At 43.6% G+C, this 27,474-nt stretch overlaps 1 protein-coding gene across 4 annotated transcripts in view; it reads left to right on the plus strand.

The window, feature by feature from the left end:
• The window catches only part of LOC144138432 (voltage-dependent T-type calcium channel subunit alpha-1G-like), an 82,430-nt gene that overhangs the window by 23,943 nt on the left and 31,013 nt on the right, over positions 1–27,474 (plus strand). For 2 of the 4 annotated variants that reach the window (XM_077670707.1, XM_077670709.1), the window contains 9 exons: positions 764–1,176; positions 3,964–4,115; positions 6,447–6,632; positions 11,085–11,202; positions 18,235–18,390; positions 19,084–19,201; positions 20,261–20,376; positions 22,074–22,199; positions 24,065–24,256. In XM_077670707.1, coding sequence (XP_077526833.1) covers positions 764–1,176; positions 3,964–4,115; positions 6,447–6,632; positions 11,085–11,202; positions 18,235–18,390; positions 19,084–19,201; positions 20,261–20,376; positions 22,074–22,199; positions 24,065–24,256 — 1,577 coding nt within the window. Of the gene's footprint in view, positions 1–763; positions 1,177–3,963; positions 4,116–6,446; positions 6,633–11,084; positions 11,203–15,689; positions 15,847–18,234; positions 18,391–19,083; positions 19,202–20,260; positions 20,377–22,073; positions 22,200–24,064; positions 24,257–27,474 lie in introns of all 4 variants that reach the window. The other 2 variants (XM_077670706.1, XM_077670708.1) reach the window with 1 other exon arrangement.

The raw sequence follows: 27,474 nt of genomic DNA on the forward strand, positions 1-27,474 counted from the left end.
TTAAAATATCGAAGAGTTTACATAACGTTTTAGCCCCAAGTTACATTATAGAGGTAAAAGAGGGTACATTAGATCAAAATACGTGGTACAAACCTTAACACGGGACGAGCTAGTTCGTCCAGTGTATCGCTGTTTTGTGTCCCCGTCTTTCAGCTCTAACCTAATTTCTTAATTATCGAATAACGAACCGCAGCCAAACTATCGGCCTTTGTCATAAGTTCCTGCGCTTTAAGTTCAAATTTGCTTCTTGTCCTGCACACATTAAGGCCAATTAGCGAATTATCATGGAGTGCCGGTCGGCGACTTTATATTTCGTTTACTGTACAGAAGCGGCCCTTCCTCCACGGCGCAAAGCATGAGTTAAAGGCGACTGAGTGATGCACACTGCCTAACGCAATCTAAAACATACCTCGTCACGGTTACTTACACAAAAATGGCTGCAGACCATGATTTAGAATATTTTTTCACAAAATTTGCTCAACCAGAAGAAATAAAATGAGCGATTTAGGAGTTCGAACCCAGGCTGTTTCATATGAACCAACGACTCTACGTGAAAGCGACGAAGAAATCGAACGGCAGGCCATCTTTAGCAGTCGCTTAAAAGAATGTCCCTGGTACATAAAGCGAACCAGTAGATGGCGCTAATTTCTTTCACTTCTGTGTCGTATACGAAACGGAACGACGCTACCCGCAGGCTCCCGCGACACGACAATTCCGAGAGCGTGCTTACAAGTAATCCCGTTGCGACGATTCTCCGCCGCAGGTACGAAGCATTACTCAGCACCACAGCTGACCTTCCATTCCCACGGGGCATCGCGGCATCGACGTGGCAACGCCTCTCCATCCCCATCTTCGGGCTCCTCATCGGGTTCGTCCTCGTGCTCCCGGCACCACCACCGTCACCGACACCACCACCATCGTGAGGATGAGGAGGTGTCGTACTCGTCCTCCAGCGGAACGGAGGACGAGGAGGAAGACTCGTGGTACTCCGAGTACGAGGACGAGCTCTCGGGTAGCGGCACGGCCCGGCTGCGGAACCGGGGCCCGTGCTGCCGCTTCTGGAGGGCGCGCCAGGCCCAGCTCAGGCGCCTGGTGGGCCACCAATACTTCCAGAGGGGAATCCTTACCGCCATCTTGGTCAACACGCTGAGCATGGGAATCGAGTACCATGACCAGGTGGGCATGTGGCTTTACCTTTGGGGGCCAACACCTCTTTATATACAATGGAGCGGCTAACGCGAGGTGGGACTTGAATAGGGGAAGGAAATTACTCTGTGAAATGATTAAATACGAATATTAGAGGATTCGCATAAAGAATCAACTCGGACATGGGGAGGACAGGAGTGGTTGGAGGTCTGTGTGTCCGACGTCCGAGCGGCGGGACGTCGGTGTGCGAGTGCCGTCGGCCGACCGGCTTGTAACCCCAAGCCAACAACACTGAGACCCCGCCCCCCGCCCCCCTCCGCCTGGCCTCTCGGCCGGATGTCCGTACGCACGAACGGCACTGAAGCCGTCCGTGCGTACTCGCGTGTGTACTCTCTGTGCTTTGCCTATTCACGTTCGATCCCATACTGGGAAGAGAAAAGAGCTGCGTACGCTGCTACCACGGCATTAATAATATTGGATGTTCCGGATTAACCACCGGCAAAAAGGCCTCTGTAGCACGTAGAATATGCATATAAATTAGTGTGTCCGTTAGCGCAAATTTAGCCTCCTGTAACGAAGAAGGTTTTACAGTGCTACCATGGTATCGCATCTTCCAGAAACACGTTGTGAAAAAGGGAAAGTTGGTCGCTGTGGTTGCAATGGAGGAAAGAAGCTTCTAGCTGTCTCGAAGAAAATTTTTCCTAGCGAAGGTAGTCGCCTCTCAAAATCACACCAAGACATCAATTCGTGAATGTGATACGATAACCATGCCACTTCAACCCGCTCAGAACAAAAAAGTAACAAGGCACTGCCGGGATTTGAACCCAGCGACAAACTTCGCAACAAAAGGCGCCGGAAAGTTGCGTCAAACTGTGTAACGAGAGTGGGATCTTTCCGCTGCTCGTAAAAAAGTTATACTTGGTAGATATTACGTTGACCACCCAAACTAACTACTGCGCTTGTTCATTTAGTTTGTTAAAAAAGTCTTTCAGGACCACCTGAAGTATTGTTTTCAGCTTTGTGCTTCAAGACGACCGTGTAATAGTACTGACTCAGTACCACCATTACAATGACCATCGGCTTGAACTTATTCGTGAGAAATACTTGCGGTTACGAACAAGTTTTCAAGGTGATGATGATAATAAAAACGCTGAATAAAGGGATGGTGAAAAATGCCACGGCATTGCAATCATTCCTTAGGCCCCTTTACTATGAGGCAACGATGTAGTTACGATAAAAGGAGTCTTTGTAACCCTAATTTTTCTGGATTACGTAGGCCCTAAAACAGAAGGGCCCATTTGGGAAGACGTGATATAGGCGGAATGATTCCCCGTCCTAGTGGACGAGGGCAAATAACACATCTGGATTGTTCTGGCACTCCGGGATGACGTGATGAAGTGTGCCTGGTTGTCTCTATCATGCGAGCTGATCAACTAGCAAAAACTACTCATTGAACTAACCCGAAATGCGTCGATATCAACTTGATTCTCCAAAAAATTTTTGTGCTCAGATGATTCAACACACTAGCACTATCTAACCATCAATTCCGAAATAGCTATAGAACACCTGAGGACTATCTAACCATCTATAACACCTAAATAGCTATAGAACATCTAACCCTGAGCCGAAATAGCTGTAGAACACCGCACAATGTGAGTGCTACTGTGTTCTTGATGGGGACACAACTTCAGCTTGCCTGAAAAGAAGCTTTCCCCTATCACCGACGATGCCACTGTTGATCGTGAGGGTAACCGCGGGATACAGCTATTTAAAGTTATGAAACCAACATGTACACAAAACAAGAAGTGCTCACAGTGTTCATCGCGTATAAACACTCCAAATACGAAATGATTTTGCGTTTTAATATACACAACTTTAGTAGGCTGCTGCAATGCCTGCAATATAATCATGATGGTGACCGATTTTGTAGGGAGGAATTGGCATGGTGACTCCCTCAAAGTTGCATTTCAGAGCAAAACGCTCCTTTAGTTGTGCTCAAGGTTCGCTAAGGATCGGATATAATTCATTTGCTAGCGTTTCACCCCCGTACACTTGCTCACCGATGTCGTTCATTTGTTTATGAACTTTCAGCTTCAATGCCTAACAGGGGTGAAAATAATGTGCACGCACCTTATTTACACAGTGACAGAAACTTAAAAGAGTACTGACACGAAATTTTCGTGTTAAGTTTTTTTCGCTGCTGTGGGTGCTCACCGGCCCACTAATCATAGAAAGGCACATTAGACGATCGATAGCAGCGTAAATAAGTATTTACAGCCTCCTTTGTTTCTGTCAGTTCCGACTAAACGAACACCGAGGCGGCCGCCATGACAGGAGGGCGCGCGTGACATCATCGTTCTCATCGCACCGCTACTGGTCTGGACGCGCGCGCTCGCGCTCGCTGGCGCGCCCAGATCGGCCCTTGTCTCCACAATCTCCTCGCGCCGGGCAGCATGTCGTCAGTCGCAGAACTGTGACGCGTACACACGGTTGAACAGCACGTGCCAACCACAGCCAGCGCGTCGGCCATGTCACGGGAGCCCTCACGTCGGCAGTTTGGGGCCGGGAGGAGTAGATGGCGTCATGCTGATGCCGATTACGAAAGGGTATCCGTTCTGAGCTCTCTCGTGCGCGCAAAGATTAAAATGAATTTCAGATATGTTGTACTGAACGCTTACTGATGACACTTTCTGGGGGATATCTCTATATACAAAAGAAGCCTTTTACGCAGTTGCGCCAGCTTTGAAATGTTGTGTCAGTACTCCTTGAAGTTGTGAGGGCTGTTATTGTGCTTATTTAATTTGGTGCTCCATGCAGCCACAAGAACTGACCCTGGCTGTGGAAATCAGCAACCTCATCTTCACGGGCATCTTTGGCCTGGAAATGTTGCTCAAAATTCTCGCTGAGGGATTCCTCTCTTACATCAGCAGTGGATTCAACCTTTTTGATGGTGTCATTGTCATCCTTAGGTGAGTGCTTTCTGCCTTTTTTTACTTTACTTCCGTGCATACGGATGTCTATTAGTCTTGTTTATGCTAGCGACTATTACTTCGTCCGCCTTTGAGGTAATAGATACGAAGTACCTAGAAAGAACATTAAATACATCTAGCAAGTTTTTAAAAGCAAAAGCCCATTTAAAGTTATCTGATTTTAAAGGTAAGTTGCGCTTGTGAACACAGAGACGGACACGAGAAAAAACGTATACTTTCACGAGAAGACGGCACGTCTCTGTGTTCACAACAAGCGCAACTGACCTTCAAAAGCATGTTACACCAACTAGCCCGACATCAAGAATTACGGAACTTCATTAAAGGTATACCTCTAGACATTTAGTCGGCACTGAAAGACGCCTTCGTAGTTGAGAAATGGCAAATTGCAGAATTTTTTTCATTATTTTGCTCACGCAACGTAAACAACTGGCTGGTGTTTGCGTCCCAAAAAACCAGAAGCGATATCGGCGTCGTGTAAGGGTCGTGCGGCAATCACGTATCAAGCGGCTTAGTTGTTTTGGTTAGTTCGCGTCAAACAAGTCATACTCTCCTTTACAACCGCTTCCTTGATTTATTTTCTTTCCGGACAACAAAGCAAAACCTTTCTCAGCAAAGTCTGGAATGAGGCCGGACGCTTTGTTGAAGACAAGCATAATTTTTAGCTTCCCTCAGTGTTTGCAGCCACGTACATCACACCGGTCAATTGCTGCGCTCTCAAGCAGCTAGCGCATAAAAAAGTAAATGCCCCCCTCCGCACAATTGTAAGTGTGTAGCGCTAATGTTTCCTACGATGTAACAACAGAGGCATTTGTTACAGGGAGGAAGGAAGTACTACACACGTTTGATAGGCGCGCTTCAACACACGATCGAGTCATCCGACTCCCAGAGTTTGTCCCAGATTCACGCAAACATTTTTTTCTGGCCTTCAAAACGAACTAGTTGCTCGAATGATACTCTCGATAGCGTAATCGCGGTTGTTACCCCATGCGATGTTCGAAATAACCGATTTAGCCGCGTAACAAAAAGTCCGGGAAACCATTCTCCCACAGTAACGTGCAGAACTCGCACCAGTCTGCTCCTTTCGCGCTTCACTGCACGCCGCAAGGTCACAGTAAAAGTTGTTATATAGGCAGCGCCGTACAGGGGTCATAAAACTATCTCATCGATCAGTCTCCTACTATAATGATCTCTGCGATAACTGAAGGTAATCGAATAAATTAATAAATAAGTTGTTGAAGGTAAACTGATAAGTTTTGGTATCGCTTCATAACCTATCTCTTCGTCTTCCATATTATTGTTTATGTGATTTTCATGTTTGTCGACGCTCAAACAGAACATTGCAAAAACTTACACCTGGACTTTTAAAAACTTGCTGAGGTGTACCTGGTTGCGTTGCAACGCGCGAGGAAGGCCTGTAGTGCGATTGTTTTCTTTACATTCTCAACTTTTTCTACTGCCTTTAAAAGTTCTGCACGCCAGAGGTATGGTTTTCTCGGCGAGCTAATGTAAAGACGTTGGCCAACTTGTCTTTTGTCTTTGGTGTCCCTTTACAGCCACCACAGTTAATTATATAAAACATATGGCACAATGCTATATCTTTAAGTGTCTTGAACAAAAGCTACAAACACACAAAGCACAAAGAGCGCGAGCACTGAGGAAAAATATTGTCTGTACCGCCGTTATTTCTACGTGCTTGTAACCGTTGCGCAGCATTTACATGATAATACCGTTGACCCACTAAGCCACATGTGTCACCAACAATCACGGGTTAACAATTCTGTTGGAGCTGTGTGGGCCTAGGGACACCTGTCCTGACAGCCTACCTTTTAACGCAAACTTCTTAAGGTGGTTTTTGCACTCTGTTGCAACGAAGAAATAAATTTGTGACTGGCAGTAGCTTCAACAACTTATATTCGTTTAAGTACAACTATGGGATTTTTTATGTCCGTTATATATTACAGCGGCAGAAAAGGATATAGAACGTTTACGTGAGTAGACCTCCACATACAAGCCAAAATCCCCCTATTTGTTTCAACTTAAAACTACTCCTAGCGAGACTATTCTTCAGCGCCCATCAGCTTGGACCCCTCTTAAGGACACATAAGCAGCAAAAATATGTATATGCTGAAGACAAACTTTAGGCGTCAGCCGAAAATTGTTGCGTTTATGATACTACCTGTAATTACAGCATCCACATATGAACCTTTTCTTCATAAAACGGACGAAATGGTGTTTTAAATGCTTGTTTCTCCAAGAAACCACGTGACCTTTGCTCTCTCGTTCTCTCTCCCTGTCCTTGTCATCCGGCAGCATAGTGGAGCTCTGCCAGAGCAGTGGAAGCGGTCTCTCGGTGCTGCGGACGTTTCGACTTTTGCGGATTCTCAAACTCGTCCGGTTTATGCCGGCCCTGCGACGACAACTCTTCATCATGCTGCGGACGATGGACAACGTAGCCGTGTTCTTCGCTCTTCTGATATTGTTTATTTTCATCTTTAGGTAAGGCCTTCCTCGTTCCTTTTAATGACTGCTCTTCACTGCATTTGATCTTGCCGTAATTAAGCAAGTCGGCGTACTGAACAGCGGAGACACTTTTTTCTCAATTCTGAAGCAGGGGGGGGCGCACAAATTTGCTGAAGTGATTCGCCGTGTTCAGTGTTGAAGTGTCATAGTTAAACAAAAAGTGTGAGCGGCGGCAAAGCAATAAAGTAGTGACTTCATTTTAATGAACATGACAGAGAGTCGCTTCCATTTATCATTGCCTGCCTGTAAACAGGAAGTAACAAAGTGTTGCCACGCACAATGCAGACAACGTTGGTCGCAGCACCTTCACTCAGTTTGTAAACCGCTTGTAAATTGTACGTGCTCTAGAAAAGTCGAAATCTCTTATGTGTATTCGCATTAATTTTTACCCCGGCCCAGCAAAGAATGACTGGCTCAGCTGCAAAATAATTCCTGGTACAAATCATTGAAAATTATCCTTGTCACAAGGTCAGGAAACATTAATAATAACAGCAAATCAGGGCACTACTAAATAAGGTATAATCTCGACATGCAGTCGTGGACACTCCTAAGCCTTCTAGGTGCGTGCGTAACCAGAATTAGCTATTTATGCTAGAAGTTTAGCAAAAAATTATCGGGATTTTAAATTGTGAACAATTTACAAATAAGCAACGTTCTTGCCTTCGCTTCAGCTGGTACCTGACAGCTGATTAAAGATATCAGAAACCAGACACTTAGCGGTCGCACAAATGCCAGGTGGACATCTTTAGTGCTTTTCTTACAACAACGCTTGAAACGTGTGCTTAAGATGTATCGTTGGGTATTAAGTTATGTCTCTTCTCGTGAAATCTAAACTTGTCTTGGGCAATGTAAACAATATGATACAGTGCAAAAAGCGGAAGTCACTAGTCGCACACTTGAAAGAAGATAGAACAACAGCAATAATATGCGGAAAGCGTTTAAAAGTATGTTGTATCATCTAGAGTGTAAGTTTTTAAAATTTGTGTCCTTCGCGTTGTCAACATAGCGAGCAGTTAAAGCAATAAGGCAGTAATATTTTTGAAACGTTTGATGTCTTTCAAGTGTTGTGTTGCTCTTTGGTTTTTAAGGTTGCCTTAAGAGGTACTGCGGAATGGAAAACATTTTGTTCAGACATTTGTAGTACAAGCTAGATATTTTCCCTCGGCATTTCCTAAGACGCTTGGCATCTGTTTAAAACAGAATGGTTAAATAACATGGGCACGCACAATGTGTAACGCGGGGAAAACTTTCAAGCCTAGTGGGAATTCATCGGTTTATACAATACTGAGCTCAGTACCAGTAGCTTGTTGATTTTCATCAACTGAGATTATATGTAAAAAGGCCGTAAAGCAGAACAAAATGCCCGATAAATTTCACGAACAAAGTGCAACGCTTACAATGAAAATGTTTATTTAAGAGCAGCTGACGCACCAGCCTGCACAATGAGCTTGGGTTATTAAGTCTGAAAAGACGGCTTTTCTCTATTTATGTTTCTATGTTAGACCCAATATTGCATTCTTAGCTTACATTCTCACTTCAAAGAACCCCAACATTTCTTCGTCCTCTGAAAAGACAAAACGCGCGTTTGGAGGGCACAGGATATTTTCAGCAAACTTTTTATGTAAAGCGTTATTAAACATACTGTATGTGCGTGAGACGTCATGTTTCAGATAATGGGCTGACGCAGTAATATTCCTGATATTTTCAGAACACGTGTTACAGAAATACTTTGCATTCTTACATGTGTACATGGGATGCGTTTTTCATACAGGCTGGTTATTTGTATTATTCATACTAGTTATTTGTAAAGCCTATGTTTTTGGCCATATGTAGCTTGTTGTAAAATTTTGCCTTGTCAAAGCGCAAGCAAGCAATATTGTGACACGCACGAAAGGTATCGAAAGATTCTGCAACCCAGTTGACGCAACAACAACAGACCACAGCCAATCAATCACTGCGTCACAGACTCCTAGCATGATTCAATGCTCGACAAAAAGCAGCGGTCGCTTTTGTGGGGCTCACCCAGATATACGACATGGATGACTTACCTTTACACTGCTCTTTGTTCTTTGTCTTTTTCGTTTTCTCTTCTTCACCTGTCACATTCTCACCAGAGTGTACAAATCCTTGCTCCTTGCCTCATGAAACACATACGGAATTTTCAGAGTGTAGCTCCACAGAAGCTCTCACGCATCGCTTTGCTGAGGACAATTTAATTTTTTGTTTCGATGGGAAGCACTTTCACGATACGTGTCTTAGACAGTAACTCCGTCGCCAGTTACAAAACGTGCCTAAAGATATCCGTACACATTTAGAAAGGTAATGCTTTGTCAACCCTAGTTATCCGAATTGCAAATTTGCCAACACCTTCTGTGTCCGAGGCCACCTACTTTGTAAGGACAGTAAGGACAAGTGCTAGACAAAACTCGTGACGCCACAACAGGCATCCTTATATACTCTAATAGTTTTTACCTGACATAGAGTATTGCCTTGTTAGCAGGCACAATTTTTACTAATCCAAATAAAATCAGTGAAAATCAGGGAAGAGCGCCCGCGCATGTGTGAGAGCTTCTTCCTCAAAAACCTTTCAGTCGGCAGTCACCACACCTATCCCATGCACGTTGGTGTCGAACCCGCCCGTACAGACCTTCCCGCCCACTGTGCTTCACACCTCGGGGCGTGCCTAGTTTCGCCATGCCTTGTGCCCATCTCGCATCGCCATTTACTTTTGATGCGTTGCTACTTAGGCAATGCAGTTTTAGCTGCTCTGCCCCAAACTGCATACAGAAAACGCTTCAAACATAAACTAAGTGCTTGCTTTGAGAAGTCCTGTTTATGTTGGCAAGCTACGTGTTTAGAGCGACGGTCTAGTGCTGCTACTTGCCTGCAGCTTTAGCCAGCTGACAGAATGCTTGCACTAACTTTATCCAGTTTTTGTTGGCCTACCGATAGGCTTGCTTCGCGCACCACTCGTGCAAAAAATAACCGCTTCCGTGACATTTGAACCGAACATAAAACTTTTCTACAGTACTCATGCATACTGTAATGCAAAACTGTAGCAGAACATTTCATTTATCAGTCCTCGGTTTTTCCTGAAAAACTAGACACGAGATAGTGGTCAAAAACAGCTTCTATTCATCTGCGTCACCAAACGCTACGCATGAGCAGAAAACCTTTTTCTTTGACAAAAAACTGCAGCTCGTTGCGCGACAGCGGTCTACATGGAAGCAGTCAGTCGGTAGATGTAAGAAACCATGGTAATCTCTGGAAGTTTAGCAGAAAGGCATTACCTTTTTCTCTGTTAAAACCTCAATGCAAATGAAGGCTATGAATTCAGTAAAAAAAACTATTATTCTAAGGTTTATTGGCACATGGCTAAGACGTTTAATTACTAAATTTGAAAACTGGCTCAATAGCTCAGGCTTTACGACAGCATATAACAGCTGTAAATTCGAGGCAAAAATCCTGTAAGAAAGAACGCATATTTTGTCGGTCCTTTCCATACAATACGAACGAAGCCACGTGACATTTCTTTTAGTCATTCAAAATTGACCGTAAGTGACAAAGGCTCCAAGAAAAAATTCTGGTAAATACCTTTTACTGGTTCACTTTTATATTTGTTTCAGTTCAAATTTGCTAATTAAAAATTTTTGGTTTGTTTTGTGTTGGCATTCCCAAAATAAGCCTTCATTCAAATGAACTTTTCTTCTGCATACGAAAGAAATCTGAATCACAATTTGGCAAAAATTGTATCTGATGAAACCATTTCGAAATATGATCTAGATCTTAAATTCCCAACTGTTGTAAATTTTCACCATCTATTTGATCCCACTCTGCCAAAAGTTATCCAACGCAACAGCAAAGTCTTGTTTTGAGTTGCCACTTGCAGCACTAATGCAATAAAATCGCAATTTTTGTTTTTTATTGGAAAAGGTCTTTATGTTCATTGTCGAGCATTATCTTTTTTAGTGCGAACACTTCTTACATGAACACAAAAAACGGCAAACATGCGGAGACACACTCCAGAAATAGCAACTTACAATGTCGTAGGCGTGAAAAGAGAGCGTATAGAAAAGTTAGTGACAGACGAACCACTACCTAACAGTCTGGACCACACGCATTATTTGTCCATTTTTCAAAGTGATCGTTTTGCTTTATTACCATTTGTGCATGTTCATAGCCAACACTAGTTCATTTCGTCTTATATGCAATATTTATTGTTTGCCCCCACACTTACTTCAGTAAGGCTTAGCACCCCTGGTAGCCATATTAGATGCACGTTGCGTCGTAAATGGCGTGGCCATACTGCATTATTTTTGTAACCTTAGTCATGGACGTTTTTTGCTTTGAGATTAGCGCCAAGGAGACAGGACAGCTCACAAGTGTGACCATGCGTTGTGTCTCTCCACGACGCCCACCTTCTTGCAGCGTTCTGGGCATGAACCTTTTCGGCTGCAAATTCTGTGTCAAGGAACCAGACGGGACCGTGCAGTGCGATCGCAAGAACTTTGACTCCCTCCTCTGGGCACTAGTTACCGTATTCCAGGTACATCGGTATCATCATCGCTCTTCCCCTTATTTTTTGCGACTTATTTTTTGCGTCTTTATTATTTTTTTCTTTTCTTCTGTATAAAACGAAATTACCATGCCTCTTGAGATCTCGAGAGAAGGTCAACACGTCGCCAAGAGGAGACAAATAGGTGACGTCCAAGGTGCAGTTGGGGATGGGAGAAGCGGTTGCCCAGGTAGGCAGCACATTCAATGGGCGGGGCGCTTCCCATACCTCGTAAGCAATCATTTGGCTGTCAGTAGAAGCGTACCATTGTGCCTCTGCGCTAAATCTGCTTTTACCAACTTATACACAGGTTTCCATTTTGGGGGGAAAATGTGCAGAATTCCCTCAATACTTTTTATTTTTTCTGAGCAGTGCTTTTTGCATTGGATTATTTATTTGTTTGGCTTACACCTACAACGTAGCTTGAAACATTGTCTTATTTTATCTGCCGAGAATTGGCTTGAGAATTCAACTTTTCTTCTACCTTTGGGTTTGATTGCGGAAGATTTTAATGCAGTACTTCCTTTGCTGCAGAAACAAAGCTACAAAAAATACGCGTCCTTTCTTGTAACAACTCAGACGTGAACGCTCAAAACATATACGTTCTCTAGCACGAAGCTCTTTTGCCGCTAGAAACTATAACTCTTCGAAATCTTTCATGAAAACGGAGTTAAAAATGAACGAAAACGTCAAAACTTTCAAATTTTGGTTGAGCTCATATTGAAACAGATTTCCGCGCACAGGCTTCATGGTCACGTGGTAACGGGTCACGATGTTCCCTGTGTGGCATACCCGCATTGATGTTGTGTCAAAGTGCACAGTGTAGGCGTGCGACCACCCCAGCTCTCTGACCTGTTGGTCAACCCATACCCCGTAGAGGAAAGCGGTGATACCACCCCCGTTCAACGCCAGACCAAATGCAAACCCCTCGCAGCTACGAGTGCATCTCCAGGCCTGTGATCACATTCTTTCTCCGTGTTGGCTGTCTCTGGCTGCTTCTGTCTGTGTGTCTCTATGTGAGTGTCTGTGCGTATGAATGCATTTTAATGTCTACGTCGTTTGTACTTATCTAAGGCACATCAGGACAATTAATTCTCAGGGTAGCGCAGCATATATTGGTGTCAAGTAAGTGGGAAGGGTTGCTCAGAGTGCTTCCCAGAAATTATTTATTAAAATTACTTTTGGGAGAAACCTTTTTCAGAATGCCGTTAACCTTTATTGATTTCTTCTTGCATTCCTGTGATGGGCGCTTGTATTTTCTAATTTTGTCTTCACATATGCAATTTTTTACACCGATTCGCATTAGACTTATGCTCTACATGTCCAATATACGGCCCTTGGTAGGCGAATATCGAGGGCACAAACTTTTACTCTTCTTTCAAGCAGGTGCAAACGAATAAATGAATAACCATGCATACTTAAGTTTTGCCTATATTTGTAGGCACGACATCATCCTTGCAGTGGACATTTTCGGACACTGCTGAATTATTATGAGGCGGTCCAAAAGTGATTTCCTCTTCCTCTCGTATCATTATACTAATGAACTAGGTCTTACAAATGCATTTAAGCATTTGTATGTGTGACCAATGTATGACCAATGTATGAACTTCAAAAAATGTGAGATAATATAAAGTAAAAATATTTTTGCAGCTACGTCAGCCAAACTGCAGGTGCGTCATATCAACGCTTCAATCCGGCATACCGCTCTGGATTAGTTTATTCGGAAAAGCCAATAATTTTTCTCAGCCAGACTTCAATTACACTATTTTAAGAATACTGCCCGTGCTAGCTATTACAAGCTCGTATTTTGGGCAACACAGCACATATGCCCAGCATGCGCAGATGATACTAATTGTGGCTGTCACCGTTTGCTGAATCTGCTCACAACCAAAAACTCATGCGTATATGCAATGCTTTACGTCATGACTCACATGCTGTTATTACTACTATCCATTCAGTTTCTCTGCAGAAAATTCCTATGAGTAGCGTGGGCAATACTGTTTCAATATAAAGTCTACAATTTGGTAAAGTATCCATCAACAGATAAGCTTGTTGCGAATCTCTTCATGGTTCACAAGGAAGAGTACTTTCACAACAAACAAGCAACATAATCCTTCCTGTGATAATTGGGATGAAACTCACATGAGTACTTAGAAAGTGACATCATTTCCACACCTTATTTTCATTAATTCAGGCAATATAGGCTTTATAAAAATGCTTAAAATCTTATTGTATAATGGTTTGGACACTTTCATTATACATACACTTGGTACATTTAGTTAGGGTGAGGAGGCAAAGCCAGTTGATCACACTTTAAAATCTTGTTGCTCAGACTGCATTATCAGTTTATAACACCTCAGCAATAAAACAGTTGTAGGTGCCGCTTAAATATACATTATCTTATGTCCAAAGCTGGCAAAAGAAAACTGAAAGTAGTTTACGTTTTAAAATAGATTAAATGTCCAGCAACGCCGCATAAATTAACAAGTAAGGCCTTTTCGTAATGCTCGGAAGAAAACAGCTGGCGTTCGTCGTGACCTTTCACGACACCTCGAAAGGCGTCCGTGGAGTTGTTTGTAGTGTCGTCACCAGAAATAAATGCACTCCACAAAGAGGAGCTTATGTGTGCGTGCGTCTATGTGTGTGAATGTGTGCCTTGGCTTTCGTCCGTGTTGCCTGTTTTTCATTGGGCTGCTTTCCTTGGCATTGTGCCTGCAAGCTACCCGCTGCTTCAAAGATGTGCCTGTTTGTCGTTGTCTGCCTCGTGTCCTTGCTGCCGAATTGGCTTTGGCTTGGTGTGCTACATGCTTCTGTATTTTTATTTGGTCTTCAGCCTTTTTTCTCCTTTTTATTTCTCTTTCCGTTTCATTTCTGGTATTTTCACGCAGTTATTGGCATAGTTACTTTGCGTTCAGCTTCATTTTATTACGCTCAAATTTGGAAACAAGAGCTTCTTGTTGTGAAAGGTGCAAACAGTGGTTGTCCATTGACATGGTGATGTACTGTGCTATAAAAAGTAAAAAAAAGAAAATAGTTCTCCATCAACTCTGCCTTTTATTTGAACTCTCGTAAAATATAAAGTTTTGATGAACAAGCCACTTGATGCAATTGAAAACTGCATTGTTAAGGGTAGTATTCAAGCAAGTACTTTTAACCTGCATGAAGGATTTTACGCTTTGTTCAGACAAGCTGTAAGTTTTGATAAGTGGTAGAAATGCGCATCTGCGAGAACCGTTAGTAGTGTGCTCAGCACATATAAAATTTTCGAGACAGTGGTAACACTCCATTTAGTGTAACGTACAGCGGTTTTGACAGCAGGTTATGATGTTGCTTGATTAAAAGGCCGTGCTGGCTGGCGGCGATGCAAATCACAATTTTAAAAACTTTTACGAGCCAGCAGTAATAACTATTCCGGACCAACCTAAGCCATTAACGGTAAAATTGTGAACAGCTTACCCGCACGGCGCCCACCTGAGGTCAGCGCTTTATAAATCTCGAAAAAATTCTCTTCCCAACACCGGCAGACTTGATGGAGAAGTGTGCACGTTGCAGCCGTGGTCAATCACTTTTATGTTTTATAACGCCTTCTCGTGAAAGGCCAAGGCATCGTTTCGTGATTCGTGTCTGTGGTGAGTCTCGTGACGTGTGTCCGCTTGTGGTCTCTTGTGGAGGCGCCAGCCGGAACTTTTTTTTACTCTGTGTTTTCTGTGCAAACACATTCTTTAGACTAGCAAGAGTGGCTTACAATGACTCGTCATGGCTTTCTATTTCACTTCTACGGTGATTACTACGCAAGTCACAAGTGGAAATTCCAACAATAGCAGTTTGATTTCTGGGGCACCATTTTCTCACATGTTCACACTGCTTGTTTAAAGCTTAAGGTTGGCCCAGGTTGACGCGGATACTCTAAGGTTTTTTTTCATGCAACTTTTACGCTGTACTTGGGCCCACATCAAGAGAAAGCTGATTAGAAAGCCATGACAGCTTTGTAGTGCGATGATTAGAAACACTAACAATGGGCAGGGCAGTGCTCTGCCAAGCCCTGGAGAAGTAGCAGTTTTATAGTGCCGAACTTTCCATAGCCCTTATTACTCACAAATTAGCATAGTGATACATAACCTTTACCAAGCCTAAATACCTCAGTACTGACAAATTTACTTGGTGATGCATTACGATTACCAAGACTAACATACCTTGCTTAACCCTAGAAAGTGACCACTAACTCGGGAGGAACTCAATGCGCCAGAGTAGAAATGTGTATCTTGGTCCCTTCAGGATGGTAGTAAATTCTACAAACGGTTCAAGACATACCACGAGTATTAGCACATAGCTTACTCGACCACACGCAGCGACTGTCCATCTATACAATAAGACATCGACGTAGCTATAACGTGGTTAGGCACATGGAAGCTATAGTGAGGGCACCGCTGTGCATTGCGACCGCACTCTAGGTCTGAGTGGCCCGTGTGTACACGCAGCTGCTTGGGGATGCATTTGTTCGGCGGTAAGTTTTGCGTGCGGATGGACCAGGCAACGCTTTGCACGTGCTCCGACCTGTACAACCCGGCCGTCAAGTGCTTCTGTGACCGGAAGCACTTCAACACTTTCCTCTGGGCCACGGTCACCGTGTTCCAGGTGAGGCCTCGTGTGGCCAGAGCGCCTCTGTGTAGACAGAGGGGGTAACATAGGAGGCGGGGCGAGTCCTTGTTCGCCGTCCCTGTGCTCTTTGCATATTTGCTTGACAAATGTGGGTGCTTACCTCGCTCCACGAGACTATGTTCTTCACGTATTAAGAAATTAATTTGCACTTTGGATCAATGGTATAAGTGCATTGTCTAGGCTACAAACAGGACAATACACCAAGGCATGTAGGAAGTTGCTCCGTCAACTTTTCACTGTGATTGAAGGCCTCTAAATGTCTCATAACAGTTCAAGTATCAGAGAACCTGCATGAATAGTAGCGCGCAGCGTTGTCAGAAAAGTTAAATGTCATTATTTTAGACTCCAGGATTGCAAAGATAAAAACATGCCTTTGTGGGCCCGTTTCTGTATCGTACCCACAGGGTTTAGTTACAACATCCAGGCACCAGTTACATTGCCCCTAAAGGACTCATCAGTTTGCCGGTAAACCGTTTTACGGTTCCTAAACGCAAATTCATAGTTTGAAGCAATTTTTCTATGGGGAAAGTTCATTATATGTGAGGAATAGCCCTATATATTGCTGTTTTCTAGTAGTGATCCTGGTTGCTAGCCTGTTTTTACGATAGCTATAAGGAAAGCACAGGCACTGAAGTTTTTCATACATGATTGTTTCATTGTACACATGAGATCATGTTTTTTTTATCCATCTTTCTTTCTTGTGCGTGTAGAATATTCGTCCCCTTGCAACGCTTGCTAAGCGCCTAGACAACGACAAGCATACCCTAAGTGGTGCTCATGTGATCAGCCAAAATATTGAACCGTATGAAACGTTTCAATTTTTGTCGCCGGCTAGAGGTTACCTATTCGATTCGCTGAAAACTTCGCCGATGCTTACTACGGTTACATAGACCTGAAATGCAAGAAACTGGAGGTAGTAACCAGTGAAAGTAACCTTTTAAAAACCTTTAAACGGCCCCACTTATATTTACTATTCCACTTGCTGGTATCCTGCATTTCTAATAACAAAATACATGTTCAGTTCGGACCTTACTTTCATTTTTGCTGTATTTATAATAAATTCTTAAATTTCTCATTAAGAATGTAACCCAGTATCCTAATATGGTCAAAAAACATGCTTTTTTGGTGTAAAATTTTAGTTTATATTGCAGCAGACTAACGTAAGATGGCTATTACTTTTGCAAACGCATTTAGGCTTCACGAGTGAAAGCGCGACTAACGACTCCTGATTCTTTTTGTCGTTATATAGTTACTAAAAAACTAGCGAATAAACTCATTTTGCCATTGCCACGAACAGAGAGAGCGCACTTTTTTTTCTCCTATAAAAACCATTCGGTTCTGGGCTACAATTGAAACTGCTGACAGATGCAGCTACTGTTTGATTATCCCCTACGTGAACCTGTGCTTTTCAAAACACTTTCTCTGGTGACGTAAAATTGAACCTTTCGTACCCTAATCAGAGCAGTAAAGCTACTCAGTATAAAAAGTTTCTATTTGAGATGATAGAAGTGCATCTAAATTGGTAATTAGGGATCATTGTGCTCATTATTTCCAACATTTATGGTCTGTAAAAAGCACTGATTTGTCTCCTCTTCGCACGTTCACTAAATGAAAATGGTGCATTACACTCAGCTGGTACACTTGTCTAGTGACTTTGTAGCATGTAACAAAAATGAGACGCATGAAAACGCAATGTGGAAAGAGGTTCTGATAGTAAATATTCGTTCTATGGGCATTGCACAGCTGACGAGCAAGTATTTGTTCAATGTAGAAAGAGCATTTTTTAGTATCCTGTATATTAGAGTTGCTATTGAAATGAAATCATTTGCCAGCTATGCAGGGAATGTGGTCGCCATAGAGCTTGCAAAGACGCCATACTGAAAGCTTAGACAGGATAGCTTGAAAGCAGACTGCATGTACACTGAATTCCTGAGAATAACTTAAATGAGAAATAATTCTAATGTGGTTTATATATCAATAAAAACCAGGCCTAAAATTTTGTTTTTACCTTCTTGCTGGTTCACTTCCTGAGACAAAAAATGTTATCAGTAATTTGCATTAGGCTGACTCAAAACGCTTCATTGCGTTCATGTTATGCTTTCAGCAGCATGTATGCTTTGTGGCCTACTTCTGTAGTAGACAGGGCTAGATTTTATTTCACGGTATTCGTATAATTGGCCTTTTATGATGGGATCCAATACATTCGCTCCTAATAGACCAAGTGCGTACGATTCATTACGCGGAAAACCTTCCCATACTTGCATGTAAACGTTCAGGCCGTTGACGCTCTCTCACATATCGCGACCAACCTCTAACTTAATGCCGCTTTTCTTCATACACCACATCACCGTGGGCGTGCACCAGATCCTGACCCAGGAAGACTGGAACGTTGTGCTGTTCAACGGCATGGAGAAGACCTCTCCATGGGCTGCCCTCTACTTTGTGGCGCTCATGACGTTTGGAAACTATGTCCTGTTCAACCTTCTCGTGGCCATCCTCGTCGAAGGATTCTCGGCTGAGGTGCCTTTTCTGCTTGAAAATTGATTTCTCACTGACGCAATCAGTTGTTCTCCCATTCTTCATTGCCCTAACTACGCCACGTTAAAATGGTTTAAGCCGGGGAATGAGGAGCATTTTGAAGGGTTTATAGCTAATGAGTTCTTCGTTATGGGATGTGTCTTTCCACGGCCACGAATGTTACACGAGATACATGTATATTGTGCTGATATACGTTTTTCTGCGTTATTGTCACCTGCTTTCGATTGTTTCATTTTTGTATCTGTTGCGTATTTCCAGTGGTGTGGTCGGAGGACCAATCATCCGTGTGTGAGAAATAGAAGCATTTATTTTGTTTTATTTTAACGTATAACAGAAAATTGTAGACCATTGATATACTAACAGAGCGAGAGAAAAAACGTTACTCCTTTATACCTTGGGTGTTCGAAGCATACAACGCTTTATTAATTTTTATTCTCCAAATAATCCCTGTCAATTTTCCCATAAATTATAATCATTTACTTATGACAGAAAGTAAATGTCATGTCTATGCGTACGGATTTCACGAAATAACGTCACCTTACCATCATTGCACCAGTGGCATGTCTTACTTTGCCACTCTGCCATATTTATTCCACTAACAAATGCTAAGTCTGCAGCATTCACCTGTGATGGAAACAATCATTGACGGCAATCCTTGTTATGTCCTTGGAACAGGGTGACCGAAAGAAGAGCATGGAGGCTTTGAAGGACACTGCTGACACAGATGCAGACGGCAATCAAAAGTGCGCCTCACAGGACGCTGAAGATGACCCAAAGGACAACATCATGAAAGGTAGAGCTAAGATAAATTCACTAAAAATGTTTGAATTTGGTGAAGGCTAGTCACTGAAAGCTGCGAGAGTTTATAAAAGTTTCTTACAATGCCCTTCAAGTGGGCTCGGAATACGCCACTGCCACGCAAATATATTAGTGTGTAAATATAGTTTCGCATATGTCTGACAGCACAACAAACGTTCGTCATGTTGAGAATTTCTAAATGATCCCTGCCACAATAAGTTTAGATAAACTACGATGCGATCCTTCTAGAAGAGCATTAGACGTTGTTTATTTTTGTAAAATCTGATATTCTCCGCTGACAAAAACCGCGAGGAGAGGCAGTTAACCAATAACGTAAAGGTTTGCTTTCTTCTTCCCTTTATTACACCGGAATATATAGGTAAATACCGCTCAAATCCATCATTACGAATTGACAAACAGCTTGATGTGCAGTTAAAAGTGCCAAGACTCCTAAGAGAGAGAGAGAGAGAGGTGACTTTATTTGATGCCCGAGATGGGTTCTGAAGGGTAGACGACTTGGACGATCTCCCTCCCTCATCCGTCAGCCAGGATTCCCTAATTATTTATTTTTCGACGTCACCATGCTTTAAAGAAGGCGCGTGAAAAATGCCACACTTATAGCTGTTCGCAATCATGTATACCTCGCACAATTGTTGATTGGAATGCCCTGCCATCTCATATTGCAACAGTCACAAATGCAATAACATTTCAAGACCTAATACACACTAATATACTGTTTTGACTTCACTAAAAAGTGTCTTCTTAGGTGTGTGTGTATGGGTGTCTTTTTCAGCTTTTTGTTGTTTTTTCGTACGTTTATTTTTCAAAAGCCTTTTGCCAACCTGTATTCAATCCTTGTGGCTATAACAAGTTGCTGTCTCTGTCTGCAATGTTTTTTTTTCAATGTCTCCCACCTGTGTAATATCCTCCAAGGGCTGGCCTTTAAGGGTCTTTTGAATAAATAAATAATGTATCATAATTAACACAAAGTTACGGCCATCACTGTTATCAAACTACCTAAACAAAGCTCACGCTCTCTTAATGTGCATTCCAGAGACGCGGATGCTGTCCCAGCCTGCAGCATGTGCATGCAAACCGGAAGGCGGCGATGAGCCGGGACCCCTGCCCTATCTGCCGCCCATTATAACAAGGACCGCCGCAACCCCTCAGGTACGTACAGATTGGAAATCACTCCATGTAAGCAGCATCAGGTGTGAAGTATCCGAAAATATCACAGCCCTCCCACTCAGTGGAGAGTTAAGTCCAGTGACGATGGCGCTTTAGTGGCATTTGCTATGTTGGGGCTTAGCTATATTGGAGATTTGCAAAGCTAAATTATAAGTACAATGGCGCGATCTCTGCGTCACAGACTAAGGACACACCATTGGTGGTTAGAGAAAATGACGTTTAATTATAGCGCGGCAACGACAGTCAGGGCGCTGGCTCTCGTGCAGCCAACAGGTGGCCGCCCAAGAGTGCCAAGCAGTGTGATGTCGCGCGTGGCGAGGAGTATACGCCACTCAAGGAAGGTGAGGCGGTGGTGGAGAGAAGTATAAGGTACGGCTGTAACCATACTCTCCCACAGATGGCGATGCTTCACTGTACTACACAGAATGGGGGAAAGCCAACCTACAAAAGACTACGCCCACCCCCTTAAAGTCGGTTTCACCCCTAAACACAAAGTTACTGCTGGGAAGACAATTTTTCAGGAGCATTATACGCCGTCTTATATCAAAATATGGAGGTTTCAGGACCCTTTTTATTTGTATGATTTTTTTTCCTACCCGGTAAATTGTTGCTCTACGCTCGGTCTGTAGCCGGCGACAATGTTCTAGATCCCAGTCATATACAGCTTCGCTGTAAAAACGTTAGACTCAGTGCGAATTGAAAAATGTTCGCGGCAACTTTTCGTGCAAAATATACTTGTTGATGTTAGTGCACAATCTCAATCATGTAAGTTCCTTGAGCCACATCGACACCTTTCCACTAGGGGCTTGCAGTGGGGAAATTTGGCACCGTTATCACGGCTGTGATAGTTTCGAATATATACTTGAAATAAATGCGCTTATCAAACCCATATCGAACATACCCCTCCTTTAGAAGCTTGTGTTTAACGTCATCGTGCCGTTACGCCGACATTACAAGAGACTGCTGCTATTACTCCGTACCATAAAATCCGCAGCGGCAACATTGGTAACATAGTCACCCAAGAAAAAGCTGCCTATATGACATACAAATGTTGTCGTTTCAAGACTTTTTCGTGCTACTGGTGACACCAATCCGCCCGGTGTTGCACGGCTTCCGCACTGCTAATCACTAGTGCAACAAGGCAAGTTGGAAAAGATCGTTTGTTTCAATAGACTCCTGTTTATAAAATCGGCAACTTAATGAAAGATTACCGCAGGTAATCGTTCATTAAGTTGCCGCACGGGCACAGACTATATCATCGTTAAACCTCATTTTCAGGGAAGTAAGTACACAGATGGCCAATTTTTAAATGTGTATCAAGTTTAATCATCCAACGCTCTCTAACGTGGCGATCTGATTTTTCGGGGTTTTTTAAAGAAACACATTTTAAAAATATTTTGTGTTTAAAAATTGCGCAGGCCTTCAGTTTCCCCAGAAACAAATAACTTACTGGATGCACCCAGCAAACTTGTGGCGTGATATTTCAAGTTCTACAATGATATTTTGGCTGGGCTCTTAAGGATAAAAATTATGTCAGCACGTTCTTCCTTCTTCCTTAATGACCAACTCTTTTTTCAGCAGTGACAAATTATTCTACTGCATAAAATGCTCCTACATCTCAGCTTATGTCCCACTGCAGGAAAGAAACGTCTTGCATGTTTTATCTTCCTCTTTTCTAGGGCTCCCCAAGTGCAACCCTGGAGCTGCCCTCGAGGGAATTCGGCAACCGCCTTTCTCCACTCACTGCGTTGCATATGCTACCATCATCGTCATCACATTCGTCGGAAACATCTGGACGAGTCACGGTAATTTACAGACTAGTATTCTTTGTAAAGTGTCTGAATGACATCTCACCTTTCGAAAACGGAGCTTTCATTTCTGGATTGCTTTGCTGTTTTTCCAACACGAGTGTCATGCTAGTCAGTCCTTGAGAGTGGATGCCATGTTTTAAATTCATAATCGCACCAAAAAAAATGGCCCCGTATCTGCTCACTTAGCTGCAAATGTCGTCGAAAGACGATAGTCGTCCACCACCCCTGCCACGTAAATAAATGCCTGTCTTCTCTTTCGCGCTCTTCCCCTCCTGTCGATCTCCTCCCACAATAAACTCAGTAGATATTTGCTGAGGTGAATTCAATTTTGCCGCGTTCCGCTGCTCGAGCGCCAACTACTGCAACATTTTGTTATTTTTGGTCTCTTTGGAAGCCACCGGCGCTTTGAGCGCTTTTCGTATTTTTGGGTCGAGAAATTTTTACCAGCGTAGCTGTTTAATTGAGCTTGGTCCGTTGGCGTCAGTAAAATATACCAATTCAGACAAAATACGAACGTGGTGGCTCCTGGCGAGGAGAGAGAGCGCGAAAGCAGCGCGCGTCAGCAAAGTGTGGAAGGCACGCGCTAGCCTCCCGGTCTAGCCTCCCAACAGGGCTTAGCTCTAGTCGGGCCAAGCTTCCAGCAGCGTCGAGAGCTAGCCTCGCAGCCAGGCTCAACTCTGCTCGAGGAACGCTCGGCATAAAAGCAGATCGACTGCTTCTTCCTCCTGGGATCATCTGTCAGTGTGGGGGACCAACGGGAACGGCCTTCTAAACTCCGGTTAAACTTAGCCTCACCCCTCAACACTTAACATAGCCTAGCATGAACATCGCAAAACCTTACAAAACTTAGCAAAGCCTAACGAAACCTAGCAACACTTAGCAATATCGGAAGAACCTAGTTTCACCCCGAGCTCCGCTGTTACTAGAGCCTTGCACCATGAGTGCAAGCTGAGCCGATTTTATTTCAGTGCGTAGTTTTTATTGCCGTAAATATCAGTCATATATTTTTAATCAAAAGAACACTGCCAAATACCACCTGTGTATTGATGTATTGGCTCGAATATGCGTAATGTTTTAGTTTTACTGAACAATGCTGACGAGTATGAAGTGTCTTTCTAGATTTAGTTGTTTCGGAAAGATTTGCCTATAAAACGTTCAAGAATTCTTCTTCACTTTTGGCCGGTGGGCGATTCGAGGGACAGACAATCACACAGTCAGAACAAAAAAATCCCCCCACCTCCCCGAAGGGGATCGTGCGGAAATGCGAATGCATTGGGTGCACCGATGGTGTAATGCTCAGGTTGCATTGTGTTACACTTCGTGCTTGCGGTATCGTTGCCGCGAGGGATTCGACTTCACCGACTTCCATCGCTATCAAGGCGCCAGGCGCGCGCTCCACTGCATTATATAGATTCCGAGCGCAGCGAGCGGAGAGAGGGTACGCAGAGAGGAGAGAGAGCCCGCCGAGCTCCGCGATGCGAACGCCCTCACACGCCCGAGCGCGCTCCTCCTCTCCACTCACTCTCCGCTACTCCGCCCGAGCTCCGCGATGCGAGCGCTCTCACACGCCCGAGCGCGCTCCTCCTATCCCCTTGCCCTCCGCTACTCCCGCCCGAGCTACCACCTGCTCCGGTTGCTAGGCGCGCCACAGCTGTTGCTAGGGGCGAGGAGGAGCGCGGAGAGATAACACCTGCGGGCGCACGCCGACGGAGCACGACAACCCCCGACTAAGAAATGCATTCGCATTTAAAAAAATTTTCTTTTTTCAGTAGCCCAAGAAAGGCAATCGTCTTTGAAAACAGTCTGTTTTTATGTTGGTTTTCTTTATCTCCGCGCATGTTGTGCTCATTTTGTTACAGCCTTTGCCAGCGCGGCTGCCCCGCTCCCCGAGCAACCGTAGCTCGTCCAGCAGGGCAGCGGGCGGTGCTGGGGAGTCCCTCTTGCCCGTCCCTCGGCCGGGTGGCTTCGTGAGAAACGAGGCGCCAAGTCCGAGCAACGCGCATCGCCGAAGACGTAGTTGCGTCAGCCCGGCGCCCCCTTACGCCCGCAAGGTAAGCCGCGGTCATATTCAAGATTTTTGGACGCGAAACTACCTTCACGACTAATTTCTTGAAAGCTCTGGTACCTGTAATGTTTTATAGGCGTTGTTAGTATTGAACGCAGTAGAAGGCTTCTTGTGCGTTATCCTATTCGTGAGATGTTTAAAATGAAAGCCGTCCGGCGTAATTACGAACATCTACGAAGTCCCCGGCCAAGGATTTTGTAGTGTTAGTTGATCTACAAAGTTCACTCGAAAGGTTAGTGTTAATGGTAAATACTAGTTCCACGCAGTATATCATTGCAAAAATGCTTCTATCGTCTTAATAAAGTCGCCTTGGTTCGAAATGGCTTAGTACGTGCATCTCGTGATACATTTTCCGTGTCAAGGCATTTTTAGAGCACTCAGCAATGGCTGAACTGTGAAAGATTTTCCATGAAGTATTGTGTACTCACCGACGGTACAGCTAAGCCTAACCGGGGGCAAAAAATCACAAACGCAAAAATTGAGCCAGGCTATAGAAGAGTTCACCTGTGTTTTTAATTTTTTTGATACATTATTATACCGCTCTACAGATGAACACAAATAATATTAGCGACAGAGTAAACTTCCAAAAATTCAACCCGGAAAACGCTTAACGTTCCGTCTGCATCGCTTGCTAGCAAATATATTCTTACTTGGCTGCAGGCCTTGCCTTCATTGGTGTGTGTCTACTTCTGCTGCATGTTTTAAGCGGCTCATGAAATGTCTTCTACTTTGCTGTGTGTTTATATAAGATAAGCTGGCCGTACAGCTTCTGGTTTCAAGTTTCGCAGCTGTAAAGGAACTTGCATGTAGGTGTGTGCTTCTTAATGCCTGCGCAGTTCTGTTGATTTCAAGGGCTGCTGCACTGCTGATGTGTTCAAAGAAACGTGTGCTGGTGGTGTCATGTGATATCTGCACCTTGAAACCAATTATGCTGATTGGTCTAAAATTGTGCGCCCTTGGCAGGGCCGACGGAAAAGCAAAGTAAAATTTGCTTCTGAAACTCCAAGCATCAACTTAGCAATGCAAAGCCCACGCTCCTTTCAACTTTCAAGTTTTGGAAATTTTCTGCATATGCATTGCATGCATGTCTTGTGAACTGTTCTATACAACTGCCTGTTTCCTTTCGAGCTCTACTTTAGTTTGGGACACAAGCACAACGCTAGCGGCGCCACGATTTCTGCACAGAGACAGTTCTTTCGAAACCGTTCGTGTACGTGTGATACCGCTTTGCAGGCCACCAACTTTGGGAGAGAAAGGTTGGCTAAACTTTTCTGAGCATTGTATCCTTCCCCTCATCCCCAAAAAACTAAACGTCCTAATTTTACTAAAGTTTGAGGAGCAGGAGTATTTAAAAAAAAACAATATTTCACTGGTAAACCCAGTGCTTAAATGTACTCGCAGCTTTTCATCTCATCACCACCTACGAGCTGACACATGCGGCAGCATAGGATGCATGATCTCTATGTTTAGCAGGCAATTAACATATTCCGTATCATCTAGAGAGTGCATTTATTGAAAAAGAGCTCCATTTTGTGGCTCAAACAATTTTCCAGTGACATAGTTCTTTTCTTGGCACAATATCGTGCTTTCAACACACCCCTTCTTGACAAAAAGCTTTCCCAGCCTTCTCCTACAGTTCAGCAATGCAAGTCATTATTTGAATATGCACAGTAGTGTTCACTGCAGCATCTTTCCACGGCAACCAGTACACAATCGTTATCGCTTTTTACCTTTTTCACTGCCGCCTCAGTTAGGAAACGTGTTGTTGCTTACACAAATTAGTGACATAGGTCTGAACATGGCAAATTTTGCAGATGCTATGAACGCTTTCTCTATTTTGCGTTTGGTCTGCCTTAATTTTTCTGCTTGCCTTTTTGGCTGCGTGCATTTTAAGTATCGTTTTCATCTGTACACTTCTCCCGTTCTCTTTTTGGATGTCATGCGCTTGGAGTCATCTTTCAGCTTCAAGCGTTGTGAAATCGTGAGTGCACTGAGCGTACAGCTCACGCTGTCATGTGCATGGCTCTGTCCATCGCCGCGTTTTTGCTTTGGATCAACTTCTGTATTTTTCGTCAGTCAATCTGCCTCAATAACAGCGTCATGAACGCTGGCAGGGCTTCGCATTCCAGTACACCGGCACATTTTGCTTTTTGGTGCGCCCGCCAGCCACTGTAGTATAATGCAGTGGTATATAGTGTGAATATTACTGTGTTCTGATTTACACGTTCTAGGAGAAATCTTCGGGCGCTACCGACGCAAAGCTACCAGAAAATGTTTAGCAACACAAAAATTGTAGCATTAGAATTTTTGAACTGTGGCCAGTTTAGTGCCAAATAAATGCACTGAGCATAGGCAGCTCACAGGTTCATCTATTTCTGGCCTTATTCGACATAGCCGTGCAGTTTTCAAGCCGAGTGAAAATGTTTCTCCCAGAAATACGCATGATCATGTGAAAAATAAAGTTCTAGCCTGTCGTTAAAAAGAAAAAGTGTCTACAAAAGGCACCTGTAGTGCAGGCACTAGCTACCAAGCCACATCTGCCGAAGTGCAAAAAGAATGTATGTAACACAAGCACGTACAAGGAACTCGTTGTTTGGCAGTTTCTGTTTTAAAAATTAATTGTCCACTTGAGGCACTCCACCATCCCTCAACGTTTTCCACACTGTCAGTTCGCCAGATTGTCTGCTACGTGATAGAGCGCACAGACGAAATTAAACATTGCAGAAAACAATCTGGGTACTGCGGCTCCTTAAAGTGTTCTCTGCTGTGCGAATATCTTGGCCGTTAGTTGCCAGACACCCTCTGTATGCATTGGGAAAACTACATTTTGTAAAAATATGAACGCAAGGGAAGTAGCTAATCCCACTCAAACAGCGTGTTACATGTCGTCAAGCTGGTGTCAATGTCATCAAACCCTGAAAACAAACACTATGGCTGGCAAAACTAGTGTTCTGAGAAAAGGCACTTTATAATTTCCCACATAATCACCAGCATTGCTTAATACAATACGTGATTTGCGAAATCTAGAGTTTCGTATTGCCCGATGTACATTTCCTCGCTCTTGATATGTTTAATTCTTTTCGCGTGAACAAAACTTTTGCAAAAGGTAACGTTGAAGCGACAGTGTAATTGAATTCGTCAAATTGTTTTTTGTGGCTGCATTTCATAGTTAAACTTGAGCAATTTTATTGACTATTTATCCCA

This window comes from Haemaphysalis longicornis, unplaced genomic scaffold (assembly GCF_048455015.1).
Source record: "Haemaphysalis longicornis isolate Haplotype H1 unplaced genomic scaffold, Haemaphysalis longicornis Haplotype H1 scaffold_5, whole genome shotgun sequence".
Lineage (NCBI taxonomy): Eukaryota > Metazoa > Arthropoda > Arachnida > Ixodida > Ixodidae > Haemaphysalis > Haemaphysalis longicornis.